The following is a 17653-nucleotide window of genomic DNA, read 5'->3' as shown; positions in this document are numbered from 1 at the left end:
TCTCAAGCAAATCCCGGGACGTCATTCTCCCCTTGTACTCGGCCTTGGTGAGGCCACAGCTGGAGTACTGCATCCAGTTTTGGGCTCCACAATTCAAAAAGGATGTGGAGAAGCTTGAGAGAGTCCAGAGAAGAGCCACGCGCATGATCAGAGGTCAGGGAAGCAGACCCTACGATGACAGGCTGAGAGCCCTGGGGCTCTTTAGCCTGGAAAAGCGCAGGCTCAGGGGTGATCTGATGGCCACCTATAAGTTTATCAGGGGTGACCACCAGTATCTGGGGGAATGTGTTTTCACCACAGCGCCCCAAGGAATGATGACTAGGTCGAATGGTCATAAACTACTACTAGACCATTTCAGGCTGGACATAAGGAAGACTTTCTTTACTGTCCGAGCCCCCAAGGTCTGGAACAGCCTGCCACCGGAGGTCGTTCAAGCGCCTACATTGAACACCTTCAAGAGCAAACTGGATGCTTATCTTGCTGGAATCCTATGACCCCAGCTGACTTCCTGCCCTTTGGGCAGGGGGCTGGACTCGATGATCTTCCGAGGTCCCTTCCAGCCCTAATGTCTATGAAATCAATGAGAGTTCAAAACAACAAGAAAAATACTTCGTTTACTAGGAAAAAAAAAATGTGACTGTAGTTGTCATAATAAGCAAGTCTGACTCCTAAGGAGAATTCTGAGCCTTTCAATAAAAGAGCTCTATTTTTTTTCTATTTCTGTCTCACATAGTGTTTTTTTGTGAGGTTAATATATAAGAAGACGGGAGTTCCATGGTAAGAACATAACTGTAAAGCCTGGGTTTTCCTTTGTATCAAATGCTCTTTTCTCTGGGTATTTGGTTAATTCTGTTGAATTGTCAAAGTGTTCTGAACCTAAATGTACAAAGGGTAATGTTGCCTAACCCAAATAGATTCAGCATGACCATTTTGTACATCTTTTTTGATGATATGAAGACCCATATAAGTGCTGTATTATTAGCCTTATGCTTACTAAAATGGTTTAGCAACAACTTCTGCAAGTTCTCCAACAATCTGAGGAAAGCTTGAAAGAAGCAAGGATGTTTAGTTTGGAAGAAAGAAGTTTAAGAACAGATGTGATAGCAATTTCCAAATATTTTATAGGCCTCCATAAAGAAGTGGGAGAACAAATGTTCTGCCACACCACAAAGGGCAGGGCACAAAGTAATGAATATCAGATGAAATAAAACAGATTTAGATTAAAACTCAGAGAAAATTTCTTACTGACACAAATTTAGGACAATGGGACATATAAGTAAGTTGTAGGGAGTTCATTAGAGATTTTCAAGAGGCTAAATAAGTGCTTGACAAGTATGATTTAAGAAAACCGCACCCTGAATTTGTGCAGGGAGTTGGAATAGACCTGTAAGGTCTCTTCTAATCCTGATTTTATGTACTTTAACTGAAGGCTCATTAAAAGTTACATTTGAACAGAAACAAAAGATTAGATCCTTAGCTGGCTTAAACAGCCAGAAATACAATGCATTAGTTTAGTCCAGGAGATGATCTGGCCCAGAGGCTTTACATGTAAATGGCTTTATCTTGCATTCCTTGCACAACCCAAAATCCTTCTGTAGTCTTCAAAGCACAGTATATTTTGTAATAAATTGCAAAATGAAACAACAGATTAAAAATACACGCTCAATATAAGCAATGGACAGAACACCATCATAAAAGAGAGGGTGAAATAAATATATTATTTTAGTGAGACTTACCAAATGTTTTATGCTCTGTACTATTTAAATTTTTTTTGCATATAAAAGGAAATCCAGATTCACATATTTTATTTTGCCAGCTATACTGCATCTGTGGATTAAGTGCCATGCAGTGATTTTCTCTAAATGAATCCTCAGCAGAGCCTGCAAATAGCATTTTGAAAAATGTAAAATGAAGTAAAAATCACATGTATTTGTAAAACTGACTCATAGTTCTCTACAAATGTTACTGTATTGATATACAAACAAAAGCCTCTATCAAGTTAAGCCACCTTTCTTATCAACACTAAGTTACATAGAGGACCTGTTTGAATTCACAGGAACTGGATAACTGAACATCAGTCACAACATATATTTGTTTGGACATCCTCACTTGCCAATGCTGTGACATGAGATATCTGAGAAGTGCCAAGATCTCCATTTTCTGTTCCAATAAATAGACCTCAAAGATGGAACAAATCATGTCACAGAGTTTCCCATACTAATGTAAAACTAGTCAATCAAAAATTCTTTTCCCCACAAAACATATTAGAATCCATATTTTAAAAATATATTTAACAAAACACTGTCAATCACGATCATGAAAACTCCTCCAAAAGCAAAAGGGCAAGACTCCTAGTTGCTGTAAATTCATATAGTGAATTCTGTTGCAATCATTTGTCCAGCTTATGTACTTGGTCATCAGTGTGAAAAAACCTGCCCACAAAAATAGTACATCATTTCATGTAGTTCATTTTTCAGATAAGTAGCAGTTGCAGGAACAGTACTCTTATATTTTAACTTCAGTTACAGAGAGCATATAATTACAGTGCTATAATATATCCAAGAGGAACATCAAATACTTGGTCTCCAGTTCACAAATGCCAATGGTGCTCCATCTGACCACTGCCAGCCAGCAGCTGCATCCAGTTGATTCAGGCCTGTCCATAGCATAATTTCAGTAATGTTTAACTTCTCTGAAATATATGAAGGAGAAAAACAGACATTTCTTTCATGCTTTATAATATCTGTGGGTGCAGACAGGCTGCTATCAAATTGCATGACAAAAAACAGTCAAAATTCAAAATAAGTCATTAATAAGTGCTTAAGAATACCACTACTGCCAACAACCCTAAAAATACCACTGGCATTTACCCTCACTTCTTGATTAGGTTCACTTTAATTAGTAATTAGTATACTACTGAAAAAACAACAAATGTAGCCAGGGGTGCCACAATTAATAAATGTGCAGACATTCAGTAACTGCACAGCATTCAACTCTTTGCAACTCAGTTCTCTGCTACTTTTAAAACTTACAACATCCACCTGTCTCATCAACATGACTTTCACATCAAACCCTGTTTCAGATCTCCTAGACCAATATATAATGAACATGATTTTAAGGCCAATTATTTATAAAAATGTTCAGTTCCTTCACTTAAAAAACTTTTGCATTACATACACTAGTGAAAAATTAATGTCAGACTTTCCTGTTTGCTATATCCTGTTATTGCAAGTAACAATAATAGGAAGCAAGTTGTTATCTGCAAAGAGAGGAAGTAATGAGATTTGGAAATATAGATCTTTAGACCCCAATTCTGTAACCCTCTACCTACATTGATATCTTTAACTCACATTAATAAAATTACTGAGTTCCTAAGTATCAGACTCAAACAGGGCTAATTAAAGACTTTTTCTGCACACAGGAAAACAAAAAGCATACCAAAGAAGTGCTTTATACTTCTGAAGAAAGCACATCATTTCCCCATCAGGATATTTACTGAAAACCCCCTGAACATTTAGTGGTCATCCTAACCCAGTTAGTCTAGTAACTATTAATTGTGACACTGAGAATGAGGCATAGCCTTCATTTAAATGGATTTTTGTACATTATTTGCAGAATTCTCCAAAGAAAATGAACATTTCTGTAGCCATAGGTACAAGAACAGGATAACAAGTGTAATGGCAAATCATTCAGAAGGGTAAAGGATTAGTAAAAGATAACTGCAGTAGCACATATAAAACCTTTGAACTTGAGTAGTAAACCTACAGCTTATTTAACCTATAGTTTATTTAAACCTTTACTGGAGCTTTACTGGAGCACATGATGTGGAAAGACCTTGAAGGCAACAGTGGAAAATGGTGAATACTATTATCGGTGTGTACTGAGTAATCTCTCTTTGCAAACTTATGGAAGACCTTCTACCTGAACAAACTATGGGTGTGATTCTGCAGTTCTGAAGGTTAAGAGACCTGACCTAGTTATGAACTTCCCTAAAGTTTAGGGCTGTTTGGGTGTAAGTTTTGCTTTGAGCTGCTCCCCATAAAACACTATAATCAACGCTTTTGTTGAAATCCTAGCCCTCAAATTCTCATTGACTTTAAATTCAATTCAAATTTTCGTCCCTTGTGCCGTGCAGCCAAGCAAACTCAGCATGAATTTTTAGTTTAAGTATAAAAGACATACTCACCACTTTGGTCACTTATGTACTTCTGTTCTTCCATGTCTGTGATACTTAGCAAATCTCCTCCTTGTGTCTGACATGCAGCACGTGCCTCATTCCAAGGAAGAACAGAAAAAATATTGAACTGGTAACAAATGTGTGTGTCTTGTTTCTTCTGCCAAAAAGTGTCACAGCCAGTCTCTGCATGAGATGTCAGTTAAGAACAGAAAGTTACAAACCAATTGGATAGAAAGTACTATAATATAACAATTTAGGTAATACTGAACACCAAGAGGGCATGCAATGGAAGCATGGTTATGAACTCATTTTCAGTGCTCTGATGTCAAAAGTATAGAAGGAAGTTGGAGGCTATTTGAAATTAAAACAAGTCATATACATAAAGACCTAGTTGGCTTTTCATAATGTTAGTAAATATTAGGAGGCCAAACTCAGCTGATTTAATGTCACAGGTCTAAGTAAATCAACAAGAATATTGGCAATTTATACCAGCTAATGATCTGCCTCTAGGAACTTAAAGGTGAAACTGGCTCACTAACTTTCTAGGAGCAGGGTGAACCATGCTCATGCTACTGCTGAAGAGAGAGAAGGAAGATTAATCTCCCCTTATCAGAGTATACTCAGGGAATGAAATATTATACATGCTTGTTATAGCCATAATTGGCAATACTGAAGTTATCCATGCTGTGCGACTGACTGCCTTGGGCAGAATTTATCTGGGAAAATTTTAGCCCAAGTAGTTCAGCTGATTCCAAGAACAAGGGAAAATTATGTTTTCTCCCATTTAAAAATGATCCGTGTTGGATCCAGAGATTGGACTCAGAAAGGTATTAATATGGTGTCACACAATGGAATTTTTTTTAGATTGCTTTGTAAAAATTTAGGAACCTCTCTCTCTCACCCATCCACCCCTGGTTGGTTTTTTTTACGGGGGTTCTTTGACATCCTACCTCTCTCCACTGTTTTGCTGCTTATCGCAGAGCAAACTAACATTTGCCCCCAGGTTAACTTCTTACCCAGTAAACCTTAGTTCCAACTGTTCCAGTCTGAGCCTTGTACCTCCAGCAGAGGAAGTTTTGCCAGTTTATGAGTAATATTTCTAGGGTTTATATAAAATTATAGGTCCCCTCTCCCATAAAAGAGAGAATCCTGAGGCTACCAGCAGCTTAGAAAATCACCTTTACCACAGGCAATTAATACAATAAATAGAACAGCAAAGAAGTCATTACACAAACAAGAAAAATCACATATAGAAGCAACTGTGGGTTGTGGACAGAATACAAGAAAATAACTATAACAATTAAAGAAGGATCTTGCCCTGCATTTCTTACTAATATACAACACCCCTCTCTGCCCAGAGAGTTGTCCCGTTCTTTCCTGACAAAGCTTTCCTGAAAGCAGCTTCTCATCTTGCAGTCCTGTCTTCCATCAACTTGGGAACAAAATCATCCGAAGCCTAAGAATCTCTAGACCCTTTTGCCTTATCCTGCACATCTATGCACTGTCACCTTATATACTCATCTATATTTTTCAATTCAATGAGAATTGAAGTTTATGCATACTATGCAGATAACTTCCTCCCCACAGATATGCAGCTGTTTGCCATGCTAGATGACATTCCTGATCTACAATTACATGTTTTCTTGAATATGACACACCTTTTTATGATACGCCCAAAAAAACAAAACCCCAGCTGCTGGAAACGGGAGTGCAGATTATATGTTAGGAAATACGGCAAAAGCCATTTCTGCTGCTTACTGGATAAAAGTGAAAGTAAAATCTGCATGTAATCCACAGACGGTGCATCTACACGTGCTATTACAGGGGTGGGCAAGTATTTAAACTGGAGGGCCACTTAATGAATTTTGGTGAGCTGCCAAGAGCCAAAAGGGTAGCCCTGCCCCTCAACAGGTGTCTTGCCCCCTTGTCACCATCTTGGGACCAGAAGTCCCACCCCTAACCCCTGACCTTTGCCACTGGAAGTCCCTCCCCTTGCCCTGGAAGTACTCCTTTGGGCGGGGGGGGGGGAGGGGTTACCATCTTCCAATCACAAAAAATCTAAATTGTATACTAAAAAATCACACATCGACAATAATATATTTTATTTTGAAAAATATTTTTGTCCTGATTTGTGTGTTTTTTGCATATATAGAGGTGATTGCATAATAGCGCAAAATTAAGTCTTACTCTTGTACATTGGGGGAGGTGTAGGGGTGTGTCGAGAGGTATGGGGGATATGGGTGGGTGGGTATGGGTTTGGGGTATGGGTTTGGGTTGCTGTGGGTATATGTGTGTGGGTGTATGTGGGGTGTGGGTGGGTATGCGGTTTGTGGGGAGCTGTGTGTGTGTGTGTCTGTATGTGTAGATGTGGGGTATGAGGAAGGGCACCAGATGGTTCCTGGCTGCAAGGTGGGGCTCACAGGACTCTGACTCTGTGCCTCCATGTGCAGCTCCCGGCTAGAGTGCCAGGAATCCCAAAAGCCAGCACAGCCTGATGGCCTGAGACTCCCCACAGTTCCTGGCACTAGTGCACCATCAGGCTGGGTTGGCTCCATGCAGGTCCCGGGGTTACAGCTGGGAATCGTGTGCCACAAAGCCAGTCTGGCTGACTCCATGCCATGCTACATGGGGCCTGGAGTTTCATGCTGTGCTGCATGGATCCCGGGACGGGCTGGGTCGGCTCAGTGCCATGCTGCCAGGAACCACGTGGTGCTAGGAGGTACCCATCTGGCTCTGTGCCATGCAGTGTGGCATAGAGCTACAATGCCGGACCCACACAGAGCCAGCCTGGCCCATCTCATCCTGGCCCGATGGTGTGGAAAGCGAGCACCGCTGGGCCCAGCCCACTGGCTCTGTGATGCACTGCATGGGTCCTGGCATTGTGGCTGAGAACCACACAGCATGGCACGGAGCCAGCTGGCTCAGCTGGGCACTTCCCACCAGCACGTGCTTCCCGGATGCATCGCTGGCACTGCAGACCGCAGCGGGAGCTAGCCTGGCCTCTGTGGCTCCCAGCTGGATCCTAATGCCACCAGCCCCGGCCCTAGGGCCCTGCACTCCCGCCCACTGCTACTTCCTCTGCCCTGCCTGCCACCACTGCTTTTCCCTTGCCACTTCCCTTTCTTCCCCACCCACCATCACTGCCCCTCACACACACCCACTGCTTTGGCAGCATGTGGTTCTCAACTGCAGGGCCAGGACCGCATGGTGCAGCAGGAGCCAGCTGGGAGACACATGGTGTTGCCTGGGCCAGGCTGGCTCCTGCTGCACCAGTGATCCTCACCCCCCCAGCCTGTTCTTATCTGAGTTTCCCTCTTGGGCAAAGGGAGTCAGGGAACAGCCCCAAGGTCGCCAGGCCAGAAGCATCTGCTAGGCAGAAGCTTCCAGTTGGGGGCTGGGAGTGGGGTGGGGACGGATGGGCCTTGCTGCTTCTGCCAGCTCCTCCTGGGTCCTGTGGCTGCTGATGCCTATGTCATTTGACAGGCAGCCACAGGAAGATAATAATGAATTGTCTAATGTTTTAGGGGGCCTGAGGGCTGGATAGCATGGCCTACTGGGCCAGATCCAGCCTGTGGGCCGTATTTTGCCTGCCTCTGGGCTGTTAGCACAGAGCAATAAACTCTTGTGCATACTGCACTGGAGTAATTGCTCCTGGGTGCTGTGTTAAAATGTGCGCTTGGGACTGCAGTATGTTGAGCTGGGTCTGAGTAGCCCTGGTTGACAGAGGACCTGGGGGGTCAGCTTGCCAGCCTGGTGGGGGTCAGCCTGACTGCCCGGGGCTGCTCCAACTTGGCTCAACGTGCTGTGGAGGGGCTGGCTGGGGCACAAGGGTGCTCCAATGCAGGGCTAGCTGGCAGGCAGCCCCTGAACTGAAGCATCTCTGAGCCCCGGTCAGCCCTTTCCTTGTCTACATGTATGTTGCTGTACACTAAAGAACTCTGCCGTAAGATAGTACTTGTACTTACAAGTACTAACCTGCAGTGGAGTTAGTTTTCTGTGGCCTAAAAGGGCTATACATGTAGACACTGACACTTTACTTTGGAGCTAATTAGGCAGCTCCCAAGTAAACATCTTGTGTAGATGCACGCAGCAAGTAGAACAATAAGCAGGCTCAGCTCTCTAGTCGCTGCTACTCAGGTATTACAAAAAAAGATAATTTTTCTTGATTCTGCCCTTTAAAAACAAAGTGTGTTTCTTATCTTGGAGCAACCTGTGTGTGACAAAATACAATATATTTAAGGCATACGGAATATTTACACCCTTTCAGTTCAATTTCCTTAACTATCAATTATTCAAGAGAGATATAGGTTCTCTCTTATTCTATTTAAAGGTAAAAAAATAGCAAACTCTATATGAGAGTCCTTCCAGGTATTTTTCTCCTGAAAAAGGATTTCCCTTATTGAGGGTTTTTCCCTTTGAAATGTAAGCCACAACAGTTTGGGATTGGCACCTCTTTCCAAATACACATTGCAAGTTACATCTCCTTTCTGGCTAATCAACATTCATATCCATTCCAAATGCAAACTATCAGAGATCAACTTATGTTCTGGAAATCAGGGTTTCCCTCAGGTGCAAAAAACCTTTGTTTGGTTTAGGCATTCCTAACACCTAATTTAGAGATCACCCCTATTACTAGTAAAAGTCACAATTTTCAACTACAGAAATACATTAATATTAAATCCCATGGTTCATATTAATATAAAAATGATAAAACTGAACAGCTCTTAACATTAGCTATAGAGAAACCAAACTCTGTATTAGTAAATCCAATTCATGAAAATATCTATGCATGACACACTAGTAACTCCCAAACCAATTCTGATTATCGGTAGGTTTGTGACACTATGCTAAAAACATTTGCAAGGTGCTCAAACTAAAGGAAAGTAGGACTGGAAGGGACCTCACAGGATTATCTAGTTCAGCATCTCTCAACCTGTGGGTCATGACCCAAACATGGGTCACAAGAATATATGAAAGGGTCACAGACAAACTGTAAAAATGGATCAACAAACTTTAAAATTGGATTCTCTTTTAAAGGAGAAAAATATGGAAAACCGTGGCTTTTCCCTTGCAGGCTGTCAGTTCCAGCCTGAAAGGGGCTGCTTGGGGCCCTCCAGGCCTCTCCCCTTCCCCACATACCCACTCTCTGCCCCACACACTGCAGGGCTGGGGCCTGGGGGCAGGAGGCAGCAGGTCGGGAGTGAGGGGCACTGGCTTGGGACTGGCCATCTATATTTACAAATGGTCCTGGTACAAAAAAGATTGAGAACCACTGGTAGTCTAGCCGCCTGCTCAAGACAGGATCATCCCTGACTAAATCATCCCAGCCAAGTATCTTTCCAATATGCTATTGAAAATTTCCAGGGATGAAGAGTACACAACTTCCCTAGGTACCCTGTTCCAAATGCTTGACCACTCTCATTGTCAGAAAGTTCCTCCTAATCTCCAATCTAAATTTCCTCTGTTGCAGCTTGACTTCATTGCTCCTAGTCCTGTCCCCTATGGCCACAGATAAAAGCTCATCTCTATCCTCTCTGTAAACTCCCTTCAGGTACCTGAAGATTGTTATCAAATGCTCCCTCAGTCTGCTCTTCTCCAGACTAAATAACCATAGCTCTTTCAGCCTTTCCTCACAGTCTTGCTTTCCAAGCCTCACAATCTTGCTTTCTGCTGGACTCATTCCATCTGTCCATGTACTTCTTGAAGTGGGGACTCAAAACTGGACTCCTACAAGTACACCTGTACTCCAGGTGAGGTCTCATCAGTGCTGAATAGAGTGAAAGAACTGCCTCCCTTGATTTGCAAGTGACACTCCTGTTAATACAATCCAGGTTCTTTGGGTGAATCTGATATCTTTATTAGACCACTCAAATAGTTAGAAAAATTCTTCTTAGTAAGCTTTTGGGTTTAAATAACCTGTCAGGCTGAGGAAGCATCTGCAGTTGGTGTGCACTCTTCCTGGATGGAATGAATAGTAAAGAAGCCAGAGGCTGGTCTGCATGCAAGAAAGCCAGTCAGTGAAGATAGAAATTGAGGAGTCAGTGGGTGAGAGAGAGGCTGGGACGGTGGGGGAATGAATGTAACTGGTAAATAGTGGAGAGATACTTGGGGAGTCAGATGTTAGGCAGGTTATAATGTCTATTATAAATCCAATGTCTATATCTAGTTCATGATATAGACACATGCTCTCAGTGCACCTTAAATTGGGCTAAAGTGCCTTAAATCAGCACGTGTAGATGTGCCCAATGTGATATACATTTGAGAAGCAAAGATCCCACATTAAGGAGCATCAGACCAGATGCCAGATAGTGGCTAAAGTGGCTCAAGAAACTCTGCTGGCTTTCCTCTATTGCTCCTACTTGTTGAGACTGAGCAGCCTTCTGTCACTGCCTTCTGCCACTGCCCAAATTTTCTTCACAGGCTGCCTGACCTCCTCTCAGCTCGAAAAAGTCAGCACGTCGGTATTTAATACTTTACAAACAGGCATTTATAGTATTTCATGGGAATTGGACATCCAAATGCTTAAACAGGTTCAGAAACAGTTGCCTGTAATTCATTGTTGTTTCTCCATAGTTTAGTTTTAATCCTGAGGCTGTTTAGAGATACAGTGTGAACTAAAAGCAGTTTACAAGCTATGCTTCAGTCAAAAGTAGTAGTGTCTCTGTGCAGAAGCTAACCTCCTCTGCCTGCATACTGTGGAGATGATCTCTGGAGAGTTGAGAAACAGGCTGGTAGGAGTATGGTCTATTATGTCCAACCTGTAGGTCAGCATGTCTCCATTTTATTGTTTGTTTGTTCTTAGGGCCAGGCTTTGAGTATCAAAGGGGCAAGAATGAAGAACTATGATAAAGTGTACAGTTGTCTGAAGAATGTCCACACCAGCAGAATGAGAATGATCTTGTAATCAGTACACAGTTACCTCCACCCCCCTCAACTGGGATAAAGATCAGACAATACTTTTTTCCCCTTTTTTGTTGTTATAAAACAAAGAGAAGAAACGTGGCACATACCAGAATTTGTGCAAAACCCCCATTTTTCATCTCGTTCATACCGACTTGTGGTGGCACACCAGTGAAATTCCCTTCCATCCCTGGTACATTCATAATACCACTTCTTGTTGTACTGAAATGGAAAAATGCAAGGAAGACCAAGAGAATTTCCCAACAGGGTATATGTTTCTGTAATATAACACAGGGGATAATAGTAGAAATAATTACCATATTAATAATGGTAGAAATAAATGTTGTCAGTCAAATATTCGTTATGCACTTATATTTGATATCACAGCAATACTAAAATTACGGTTAGGGTATTATGTATTAAATTATTCTTTAAAATGTCTAGTTAGCTAAACTGTGGGTGCATCTGCAAGTGTGCTTTACTGTGGAGTTGACTAATTAGCTCCTCAGTAAAGCATCACCATGTACATGTATGCCAGTATTAGAGTGCAGTAAATTAACTTCACCATAAGATAGTACTGTTGGAGACATTACAATCTTACGGAGGAGTAATTTACTGCGCAGAAACGTACATATGGACAGTGACTGGGAACGCAGCAGTTTGAGTTGGTGCAGAGCAGCCCCAGGCTGGCAGCAGACTTGGATGGTCAGTTACACGGCTCCACAGTTTTGTGCCCCAGCTAGACACTCTGCTGTCCAACACCACCACCCAGAGTCTGGGGTTGAACCCCTGAGCCTGCTGCCAGCCAGGGCTGCTCTGCCCTGGCTCAAACTGCTGTGGTCCTGGCTGCATGTGCAGGGGCTGTGCCCAGGAACAGCTGACTCCAGTGCAAACTACACTGGAGTTTACCACATCGCCTTAATGGCACATGTAGATGCACCCCATTTAGAGTAATTTTTCAAAACTTAGACTTTAACTTACTACAAAAATTCACTCATATGAGCTAATATGCATAAAAATGTACAGTAATTACACATAAAATAGGTACGTTTTAATTTTTCAGTTGCATGTACAAATGCAGCTCTTGCTCAGCCAAATGTCTTTGTGTGTGTAAGTACTGTCAGGACTAGGGCTTTAATTAGCATATTGTTATTTGCATTTATTCAATAGCAAACAAGCGATATAACATAAACCCCAACAATGTTTATGACTTTTTGATCTTTTGCATTCTTTCCTCTGCTATTTCTCTTTTACATTTCTTCCTACTAGAATTGTAATACATAATGTAAAACTAAAATGTTTTATACATTTTGACTTGGGGGGGAAAAAGTGACCTGTGTTATTTGATTTCACTATCATCACAGTTAATGTTTTTACAAAACAGCCAAGATATTTTTCCAAATATATTTAGCATAACAAACAAGGCTAAGTATATCTGAAAGCTGCAAAGAGTTTTTACTTTACTTCACTAGATCAATCAATTTAATTTCTAGCACCTAAACCAGTAAAGGAGCACCTTTTTTCTAAAGCATCACAATCATGCTTAGAGTAAAACTAATGGGTGCCTATACACGTGTTTGGGGATAGTTGGGGGGTGAGGGTGTTAATCAGAGTGGTTCCTGGAGAGCTGCTCTAATTAAAACACCACAGCATCATGTGTATTAAGTCCTTGCGCATTTAAACGTGGTCACAGGATGCTTAAACGAAAGCTCATCTGACAAGATTTAGTTAAGGTGCCCCAGCAGCTATTTTTAAACCTGTGGGGGCTTATACATGTGATGCTAGAGTGTTCCAAGTAGAATGAGGAGCAGACTCGATTAATTGTGTACAGGCACCCAATGTTTGCTAAAAAAGATCCTTCTACAAAATAGGCACACCATGCACAGTATTCTCCAGATTTTCCCATTGCTAATGTTCCAATAATGGTAAGAGAAATTAATTAATTATATGTCTCTTTTAAAGCCTGCTGAAACTAACGGGCAGCATGAAAAACATGGGAGATACTGGTATTTGTTAGTGTTATATGCTCCTTTGTCTATTTGATTATGCAGTCTGCTATGTAGATGCAAATAATTAATTTAGCCCTAAATGTTTTTTAGCACATCTGCAGAGACCAAGAATCAATGGCTGCAGATATCTTAGTCACCAAGACCTAAACAGAACAGGTTGGAAGGTTTATCCACTGTTTTCTGATCAACAGTTGCTGGATAGCACAGAGGGTAGGGGACAATCCAGTGAAACAAAGAACTTAAGAGAAGTTAAAGGACAAGCCCTGAAAACAGTTGACAGTCACAAGAAGGCAGTAGTTGCTGGGCTGATACTGTCTTTTTATAGATGTCAGGGTACCAGGCATCATAGGATCATAGAAAGTAGGGCTGGAAGGGACTTCTGGAGGTCATGTTCTCCAAAACCCTGCCTGAAGCAGGATCATCCATATACAAACCAATCCCATACAAATCCTTGTCTAAAGGATAATTTGGACCTATTAAAGTCTTGAGAAGAATATTAAACTTAAGCAAGATAAATGTGTATAGGCCTTTGTTTGTTTTTTAAACCTTTTTCCATCTGATGGCTGTTTCAATGGATAAATAAATATGTCTTGAACAAGCTGTCCTTAGTCACAGTATTTCACACCAATTAATATCTTCCAAAAGTAAGACTATGGCAATGGTCAGGCCCAATAGGCCTGCTTCGAAAACATCATTGTTAAGCTAGGATTCTGGAAGTTGGGTTCCAGTCAAAACATTGGGTGAATCAGGGAATTCCACTGAGAGAAACAACAAACACTGGCCAGTCACTTGAAAGGAGTGTTCATAGAAACTGAACAAGGGGGTCAAAGGTAGTTTACTATGAACTGCGACAGACAGTTTTATCTCTTTGCCCTGAAGGTCTTTGTAAAAACATTGTTAAGATATCTGGATGTCTGAAGGGGCTCTGGCATATATTACACCTAAACTGCAGAGGTGTTTGAAATCTGGGCCTGGGTCCTGAAATTTGCTCTTATCTCTTATTTTCACAATAGGCTGAACCTAAATTCTGATCTCCATGGCCCAAAGTTCCCAGTGATCAGAATCCACTTCTCACTGTTGTCCATACATGTTATATTATTACATTTATTATGATTTATGACTGATTTTAGAGACTACTGACATGCTTCAAAACAAACAAACTGATTTGTTGTGAATTTGTCTCTGTTGCCTACAGTTCTCTCTTTCACTGCTTTACTCATGCAGAGCAGATAGTAGTTCCCATGTGTCCCTGCACTCTGAGCAGGCACAGCATGGTGGGGCCACCTTATTGCTTACAACACAGCAACAGTGGTTTTACCCTTCCTGCCACTGCAGTGCAGTAAGTCTAGTAAGGGAGGGTGATTAAAGCAGCTTCAGCTTCTGGGGGACTATACAGGCTGTGGCAGCTTGCCGGACCTGGCCTGGGGAGAAAGGAGCTGCTATGCCCTGCTAGGAGGCCAGAAAGTACCACTGGAACTGCTTACATTTTAAATAATTAAAGAAAACTTTAAGCAGATAAAAGAAAACAAGGAGAAATATGGAACCTGTGCCTGATGGAAGGCCGAGAAGCTACTCTGCAGTATTTGCATACATGCATTTTGTTTTTGCTTGAGGCTGGCTTTATATTCTAGCTTTTGGCCCTGCAGCCTGATGAGTGATGTGGGGCCCATATGCGGCCTAGATAGGCTCTGAGGCCCAGCATAGTCCCTTTCCTACTCCCCACACATCGGGATTGGGTCCCAAGAATCGAGTGCCATTCCCTTCTGCCCCCCACACTGTGACTGGGCCCTGGGGCCCAGCACTCTCCCATCTGGCCTTGTGTGCTGGGATTAGGTGCCCGATCCAAAATGCAGGGCCCAGGGATCCCCATGGATCCAGAGTTTTAGCAGCAGGGGAGCACTCCCCTACTGCCAAATTTCCAGACCTGTGTGGAGCCCTGTGGACCAGATGCCACAGCCCTGCAGGACAGATCTATCTGGCCTTCAGGTTGAGCACCCTTGTTCTGCACCATCTGTGCACATACTTATGAGGGGGAAGATGGGTTATGTGAATAATTTTGCAAACAGCACTAAATCAGAGCACACAGTTTGCTTTAAAATCCATTAATTTTTAATCAAATCTTATGGGGTGTTTGTAGTTCTTCTGGCAATTCTTCAGAGTGTAGAATTGGCAGTACTGGTATTCAGATTCAGCTTTTACTGCTATATACTATAGATAAAAATACCTGCACCATGGCACTGCCATATCAATCAGTTACAAATGATCATGTCCTTAATAAATTGTGTCTCAGAGAAACCCTACAAAATTCTAATGAAAGGTGAATAGGAGTTTAAGTTTTATTTTTTACCTTCAAATGGATGCTCACAAAGATCTTCATCATCGGATGTGTACTGCTTCCACTTATGGTTAGACATTCTTTTTGCCACAATATGATTGCCGTTTTCAGCAGATAAGTGGTACTGTGATGCACCAACCACCACCTTTCCATTACAGTTCCACCATAACGAATGCTGAGTAGAATCACATTCAAACATACTTAATGGTTGCTCTTGCTTACTGAAGTTGAGTCCTAGGCAAGTGCTTGTGCCTACATTGTAAAGATGACGATTAGAGACCCATTTCCACAACATATAGTTGGAACGTTGATTGCAGTCTTCAAGAACAAGTCTGGATGTATCTGCTTTAATGCAAAGGTTGAAGTCTTCACTTTGGATAATAAATATTCCTTTATCTGGGGGAGGGGGAAAAAAGTTCCATGTAAATTTTACAGGGTCATGGCCTTAAGTTGGGCCAACTGAATTAAAACTATTAACTGCAAAATTAACCTTCAAAATAGTATTATAATCATTGCAGGGGTGTAGGTTGTAGCCGTCCTGGTCTAGGGACATAGGCAGACAAGGTTCCTTGGGTGAATTTGGTATCTTTTTCCTTAGCCTGACGAAGGGTTTTTGAACCCAAAAGCTTGCTTAATAACTATTCTCCAACTATTTGGGTTGGTCTAATAAAAGATATCAAATTCACCCAAGGAACCTTGTCTGCCTATTATAATCATTGGCAATTCAGAGACAAGATTGTTCTAAATTTGTGGAGATATATTTATAAAAAATACTTAGCCATGCTTCATAACCAAATACAAAAAACACCCTACATATGATATTTCTGAACTCTTTTGTTAAAACATCCCAAAGTAAAATACTTATATAAAATACAATTTTAAATATACATGTTAAGACTTTAAAAAAAGGAATGAGTGATTTCTGGTGACCAAGAAAGATGCTTTAAAATAGAGGATTTTTTAGAAGATGGATACTCAGTAAAAATCTGGCCCCTTTCATGTATTCCCAAGTGGATACCAACTGAGGCACCCAAGATTATTAGTAACTTTTGAAAATCTTGGCCACAGTGAAACATTAAATATAGAAGCAAGATTTAAAATGTTACAGTAAGGGTAATTGAAAGGAATGTTATATGCTAAAAGAGAATTCTTGTATGGAAAGAACAGGAGAAGTTAAGAGTAAAAGAAAAATGTGGGTGAAAGTATCAGTCTCACATATAGGTATTCTCCCTTCTCTGCTGTCATCCAAGAGGAAAACATGTCCAGTATTATAAATGGGATGTAAAATGCTGACTTATTTCAGGGACTTATTTCAGTTATTGGGGCTGATGCCCATGAATTGCATACCCTTAAACTGTTGAATGCATACTTATCAACTATATCTGAACTTGTGGATATTCCAGGCTTCATATGTTTTTAAGACTGTGATTACACAGAAATTCACTTTACCATTTTAGAGCCAAATGTTTATCTCAGAACATTACTTGCATAATCAAGCTCTACATAGGGAGTTAACTGGGAAGTTGCAAAACATAGAGAAAAAGAATAGCTGAGCTATTATCTTCTACACTGCAGTTACTGAAGTTAAATTTAACCAGGGAGTTCCTGCAATAATAAAATTGAGGTCTTTAACACTTTTCATTTATTCCCTATCAAGAAGTTAATCTGGCTAATTTAACATTTAAAACAAAATGGAGATAAGGATCTGATGATGTTGTATGCACACGTGTTCACATACTGTCATCTATAATCAATTGTCCAGAATTCTAAAGTGATAATATTTTCAAACACACATGCAACTTATACACAAAAATTATTTCTTCCACCATTGACACAAAACTATACAACAATTTTGGGCAAGTAAACCTGCATAACTGTTTTTACCCAACTACAGGGAAAATGGAGGCATTGTCATTTTCCAGCACCCTAAACATTTTCTCAAAGAGAAGTTACCCTTTTTCTAAAGGCTACTGGTATACATTTCAAGGGTGCAGAATGGGCACATGCTTCATATACCTATAGTGTAGAACAAAGTTTTACTTGTATTACATGAAGGACACCTGTAATGCAAGAATTTTATATTAGTACATAAGTTCAGTGAGTAAACATTTTACTATTTGTGCTGGGGAAGAGAGGGGAGGGAAGCCTGGTAGACTCTTGCATACTAATATGGCAGTGGTACTCGACCCTTCTGGGCTGTGGGCTCAGATGAGTGGTGTGGCCATGGGTCAG

The 17653-nt window shown here is 41.3% G+C and overlaps 1 protein-coding gene across 4 annotated transcripts in view; it reads right to left on the bottom strand.

Moving 5' to 3' along the window:
* The window catches only part of PLA2R1 (phospholipase A2 receptor 1), an 81160-nt gene extending 65338 nt beyond the window's left edge, over positions 1-15822 (bottom strand). For 3 of the 4 annotated variants that reach the window (XR_003093231.1, XM_025199940.1, XM_014518394.2), the window contains exons 1-5: positions 15434-15822; positions 11188-11355; positions 4187-4360; positions 2579-2692; positions 1737-1880 (exon numbers count right to left, since the gene is read on the bottom strand). Coding sequence is in view for 3 of the 4 variants with exons in the window: in XM_025199940.1 (XP_025055725.1) it covers positions 1737-1880; positions 2579-2692; positions 4187-4360; positions 11188-11355; positions 15434-15716 (883 nt within the window). In the remaining variant the exon portion in view is untranslated. The remainder of the gene's footprint in view (positions 1-1736; positions 1881-2578; positions 2693-4186; positions 4361-11187; positions 11356-15433) is intronic. The other variant, XM_025199941.1, reaches the window with a different exon arrangement.
* Between the last annotated feature and the right edge of the window lie 1831 nt (positions 15823-17653).

The sequence above is a fragment of the Alligator sinensis genome, unplaced genomic scaffold, assembly GCF_000455745.1.
Source record: "Alligator sinensis unplaced genomic scaffold, ASM45574v1 scaffold389_1, whole genome shotgun sequence".
Classification (NCBI taxonomy): domain Eukaryota; kingdom Metazoa; phylum Chordata; order Crocodylia; family Alligatoridae; genus Alligator; species Alligator sinensis.
The sequence above is the reverse complement of the archived record's forward strand: the minus strand, read 5'-3'. Positions and strand labels throughout refer to the sequence as shown.